General features: G+C 47.2%; 1 protein-coding gene across 1 annotated transcript in view; it reads right to left on the reverse strand.

Moving 5' to 3' along the window:
* Sms (spermine synthase) overlaps window positions 1-5,773 on the reverse strand; it is a gene marked incomplete at its 3' end in the record, with an annotated part of 29,376 nt that extends 23,603 nt beyond the window's left edge. The window contains exons 1-2 of the mRNA XM_051179691.1: window positions 5,672-5,773; window positions 2,886-3,111 (exon numbers count right to left, since the gene is read on the reverse strand). Coding sequence (XP_051035648.1) covers window positions 2,886-3,111; window positions 5,672-5,773 — 328 coding nt within the window. The remainder of the gene's footprint in view (window positions 1-2,885; window positions 3,112-5,671) is intronic.
* Window positions 5,774-6,000: the final 227 nt, after the last annotated feature.

Raw genomic sequence — 6,000 nt, forward strand, 5'->3', positions numbered from 1 at the left:
CTGGGCCCCAATTTATTATATTGTTAGCTTTGAGCTGAAAAAAAAATCATGTTTCCTGGAATCAACTGTCCTCAGAGTCCAACACTTTCCTTACAGGACAAGCAAAGATGAGCTTTGTTGGGCTAGAGAGACGGCTCAGCACTTAAAAGCACTGGCTGTTCTTTCCAGAGGATCCAGGTTAAATTCCCAGCTCCAAATGGCAGCTCACAATTGTAATTCCAATTTCAGGGGACCAGCCACCCTCACTCAGACACACATGGAGGAAAGACACCAATGCACAGAAGATAAAAAAAATAAAAAATGAGCATTTGTTTTAGCAAAAACCACTTTCTGGGTTACTTCATCAGCAGGTACACTAAATACTACCACCAGACTTAAGTTAGCTTGCATTGGTAACTATGTTAGAATGGAACAGAAACAATAACATTGCTAAGTTTAATTCCACTGAAATCACATTATGAAACTGCTCCATTAGGAAGGATTACTGACAAGGGGGGGAGGAAACAGACATGTACCCAAACTTCACAACCATTTGACTCACCCTTGAGTCACATCCAATACTTACATGCCAAGAGTAATGCCTTTGACTCATTATCAACAATTAAATGTTTTTAAAGACCTCACACATGGATCTCTCACCAAGTACCCCTTAATTGAAAAGGAAAGTAATTTAAAAATCCCTATGATGTAGTCAAATCACCCCATTTCCCAAATGTGACTGTGGATAGTAAGGACATGCCTTAGGCTTCATTTAATGACAGCTTTCTTTGGTATCATTAGGTTTTTGAGAAAGGATGTCGTATCTATATAGCCCAGATTGGCCATGAACTTACTGGAATTCTCCTGCCTCAGGCATGAGCCACATGTGCCCAACCCATCATAGCTTTCTTGTCTATTTGTTATTGTTTTGAGAAAGGATCTAACCATGCTGAAACGGATTTAGATATTTAAGACCCACCTGGGTGCTGGGATTAAAAGTCTGCCAATATGCCTGGCTGCAGTTGTCTTAGTTTTAATTAGGAACAAAGTGCAGAGTTAAAACATTAACAGCTAATGCTTGATATTTCCCTCTTAAGCGCCTTTCACTGAGCTTTACATGTGCACTCACCTTTATTCTCAATGTTTAAACTAGGAGGAAGGTTTAACCTTCTGTGGAAGTGCTAGAATTTTTCTGACCCCACACTAAGCTCACTATCCCTCAAGCCCACTATAAAGCTCAAGAAGGATTTATAAGTGTTCCCATGGTGATTATATGAGGAACATATCCCCCAAATTCCCCCCTTCCCCGTTGGGAGGCCTTTGGCCTGCTCACCAGTTTCTTCACATTCCTCACTACTAAACTCACAGTGCTAGAACTCCCATTAACCAGTGAGCCTTGAAAACTGCCAAGCTAACACTCAGTAAAGCCTTTGTGATCTTACACTCTTCTGCAGCTCTACCACCCAAGTACCATCTTATCTATGGATTCTCCCCACAGCTGCCTCCCTTCCCTCCACTTCCTAAGTGGGAAGTGACCTACACTACTTTTTTTTTTCAGCTCAATTCTGACCACCCAAGCACAATGACTTGCCTAACAACCCTATAGTTTACAGGTACACAGTAAAAGCCCTGAGGTGTGCACTGTCCCGTCCCTTCCCTTCCTCTTCCTCCCACCCCCTCCAACCCCGGAAAGAGAAGATGCAGATGTGACTCAAAATCGTTAAGAAAAAGCAGACTGAAATTCATGTTTTGCTCCAAATCCCAAGATTTTATTTTTTGTCTTTAAACTATCAATCTTGTGCTCTCTGAAATACTTTAGAATTGGAGGAAAAGTGCTCAGAAGTTCGGAAAAACAATGAAGTCGATGTAAAAAATCCTAACAGAAAAGGTCTTCCATCAGTGGAGAAGCCAGAGCAAATACAAGGTCTGGGCAACACACTACATGTGGGATGATCCGGAAAATGCACATGCAAGTCTGCAGCAGTCTTTTAAAAGCCCCATCATTCCCGCCCCCAGAGCCCATGCTCGATTCTCTCAAAGAAGCCTGCACTGCATCCCTACCCTTCAAATTCCAGTACGCAATAGATCCTCTCAACCTTTTCTGGGGAGAAGAGGCTCTGCTTTCTGAGCATCCCGGATTAGAGGTGATGGTGGTGGCTATAATTCCCGCGCCCAAATCTTATGCTTCCCCACCCCCAATAGTAATTTCCTTTTTCTGTCTGCTGGGTCCCTTTTCTGAGGATCCATCAGTCTCCTACACAGTGAACGAAGAACCTTGCAAACGCCAAGTGGCCCTGATCCTTCTCTTGCCCTGGCTGTCCGTAAGGGGGAAACCCCCACCCCCACCAAGATGGAAATTCAGCAGCCTGCCAGCACAGGAAAAGGTAGCGTGGGCAGTAGTCCCGCGCCGCGCACACCCCTCGCCCAGGCCTGCCCGGAATGGGCTACAGCGCTCGGGCACCCGCCCCCAATGGGGATCTGCAGCGCCCCACAGCCTGAAAGGGATTTCCCCCCGCCCCTAGCGAGGCGTGGAGGGGGGCGAACCCGCGTGGACCCACGGTCCAGGCCCGGAAGGGCGGTGCGGCTGGCACACAGCGACAAGGCTCCTCCAGGCCCCCGCAGCGCGGCCACGAGCGAGCTCCGCGAGGACCAAACCCAGCGGGGACCGCAGGGACGCGGCGCGGCCTCCGCCGATGCACGAGGGCCAGCAGCGTGCTCAGCGCCGCAGCCGCCAGGGAGACGCAGGCGCCGCGCGACCGCCCGCATTGTTCAGCCCGCCGCGCGCGCCCCGGTGCCTGGCCCTGGCCTCAGCCCCGCAGGCGCGGAGGGAATGGTCGCACTGCCGCCGCCAATGCTACTGCTGCCGGCGCCGCTGCGACCGTGCAGGTGGCGATCGGCGCCCTCACCTTTGGCGCCGAGCGTGAAGTCGAGCGTGCTGTGCCTTGCTGCTGCCATAGTGTGGCGAGGCCCTGTGCCATGCCTGGGGAGGCGACCGCGGGAGACTGAGGGACCGCGCGGCGTGTCAGGCTGCGGGCCGGCGGGGAGTGCACTGCGCCGGGGGAGGCCAGGAGTAGGAGGTGGGCGGGGCCGCGGGGAGCGACCCGGGGCGCAGGGGCGGGGCTGACCCGCCTCCTAGAGGAAGAAGCAGGGACGCCTCCAGCCCCGAACTTGGAGAGCTGGGTGTGAGGCCTCCCTAATGGTGGAAACGCGGGCGCCTGCTCCCTGGTGTGCGTCACCAATGGCCGCGCCCTGCTCTAAGGCTCTGGCCAGGCTCTCCCGCCATTCGCCATCCGTTAGGAGGTCACCTCAGTTTTAAACCGCTCATTGCGACTTCCGGGGGGGCCTCCCTATACACTTCCCTATATGCCTATCCCTCCTTCCCAAGCCAAGGCCCCAGTTACTTCCTCACCATGTGAAAAAAATAAATAAATAAAATGCTAGGATCTACCCTCGTAGCCTAAAAGTATAGCTTGCCTTTTCCTTAAAATGCACAAGAAACCCATTGGGATTATTAGTAACATTTCTATTAGTAAGGGGTAGTATTTGACAACAGAATAGAGTGTTCACATACATTCAAGTGGCATACATTTTCATGCAAAATAGGAAAACAAAAGAATCAAGGACTAAACCTGACTGAGAAGTTGCAGATTTGAGAGCCTCTCCCTCAGGACTTCCCCCTCCATGGTTCCTCTGTTCTTTTCTATGAGCCTACAGCCTTGACCTAATTTTCGACCATTGGTAGTATTCAACAAAATGGGACAAAAGAGAAGTAAAGTGCCTGTGAACGAAAACCATTCTTTATTGCAGGAGCAAATCCCTGGGCAAATGAGTCCATCATTGTGTGGGGTTCCTCTCCTGCATACCGGGAATTGTTGTACTGGTTGTTATACTTGAGGTTAGTGAATTCTGTGTCTCCTTAACAGCACAAAAAAAAAAAAAAAAAAAAAAAAAAAACAGATTTAAGCTTGGCTTTCGCTTAGGCAGCAGTTTCTAGTGGTGTTTTGTTTCTTTTGGTTTGGGTTGTTTTTTGTTTGTTTGTTTGTTTTGTTTTGTTTTCACATGTTGGTTTTTTTTTTAATGAGCCCTTCACACTTTCCTGCAAGAAGATAGCAATGACTTTGTAACAGTTTCAACACTCATTAAACTATATCCCTTTTCTTTGTTCTGTTGTTGCTTCCTTCTCTGGAGAACAGGTCCCACTCTATCAGCCTGCAGCTCCTCTCTGTCCCTTTCTTCTGGAATCAAGTCACTGGAACATAGTTGTTCTCCTGTGTGTTGCAAGGGCTGTAGGAGCTTCACAAGCAGGGCACACGCCACATTCCCTGCTCAGCAGTGGGATAAGCCACCTGCCTGCTCTTACTCCACTATCTGCTGTCACTACCTTTAACTTCTTAAGAATTTTTAACAGAAGGTATTGAGGTTGACTGAAAAGTATTTGGCTGGTCCTGCTCAACAAATTGTGTAGGGCAGTGTAGGTTGCCGTGGGCTCCTGATTGAAACAAATCCTCCCACAGAAATTGCACTTCACCTTGCAAAATGTGAAATAAGCTGAGATGAAAGCTCTTTAAGGTGCTTTGTCATTAACTGATGGCAAAAGAGAGCCATGAAGTAAAATGGAGTTTACCAAAAATGCCTCAGGAAGATAATAAAATACGAGCAATAAATGAGTCTTGATATAGGATCAACATTGTTGGGTGGTATTAGCAGTTTACTACAAGGATCTTCCCAAATCTACACCATCCTGGCAAGACTATTAAAGATAGGACATGGGAGCCAGGCGAGAAGGGATGGTGCAACCCTTTCATCTCAGCACTCCAGCATAGGTAGGCTGACCTCTGTGTGTTTGAGACCAGACTCGTCTACAGTGTGAGTTCCAGTACAGCCAGGACTACACAGTGAAACCCTGTCTTAGAAAGACAAAACAAACAGAAAAATAGTACATGGGAAGAAACCAAAGGCCTCTATAAACATCTCCAACTGTGCTATGACTACCCATTTTGATTCTGGAACATGTTTTCATTGCTTGAGTTTTTGCAATCTAGACCCCCAACTTTGAGGGCTGTTTCAAAACTAATCATTTAGGATGTGGCTGATGACTGTATCATAGTTGACCACTAAATGTAATTAGTCAGCTGTTACAACATCAAAGAGCTCTTTGACTCCTCTTGCAACAACAACAACAAAAAAGCAGGAATTCTCTATAAAGTAATATTTTTATCTTTGTGGTGGTATGAATGAGAATGGCTCCCATAAGCCCACATGTTTGAGTAAGTGGTCCCCAGTTGGTAGAACTGTTTGGGAAGAATTAAGAGGTGTGGCCTTGTTAGAGGAGACCTGTCACTGTAGGTGGGCTTTGAGGTTTCCAATTATCTCTCTGTCTCATGCTTGTGAATCAAGATTTGAGCTCTAAGCTCACTTCTCCAGTTCCATACCTCTCTGCCTACTGCCATTGTCCCTGCCATGATGGTCATAGACTCACTCTCTGAAACAATAAGCCCCCCAAAAACTGCTTCTACTATAAGTTGCCTTGGTCAGGGTGTCTTAGCACAGCAATAGGAAAGTAACTAACACAAACATGAAATGTCCCCACACATGCATAAATTGAAGGCCTGGTCCTCAGGTGGTAACAGTCTTTGCCACCAAAGGTAGTAGAAACTTTAGGAGGCCTAGCTGGCTGAAGGAACTAGGTCACCATGGGTGTGTCTTTGGAGGTATCTTGTTCCTGGCCTCTTGCTGTTGTTCTCTGCTCCCTGGTTACCATGAAGAAATTTTGCTCCTGAAGCACTTCTGCCATGATGTTCATCTGCCTAATGATCCAAAAACAATGGGGGCAGCTAACCATGATGGAGAGCATAAGCCAAAAGAAAGACTTTACCTTTTTGAGTTGTTTGTGTTAAGTACTAACCCATTAACCATAGCCTACTCTTTGAAACAACTTCCTGGTTGACAAATTTTTTTCCATTGGCAAAAATGTGAATAATATGGATTATTCATAGCCAGACATTGGTGGCACATGCCTTT

This window comes from Phodopus roborovskii, unplaced genomic scaffold, assembly GCF_943737965.1.
Source record: "Phodopus roborovskii unplaced genomic scaffold, PHOROB, whole genome shotgun sequence".
In the NCBI taxonomy this organism is placed as follows: Eukaryota; Metazoa; Chordata; class Mammalia; order Rodentia; family Cricetidae; genus Phodopus; species Phodopus roborovskii.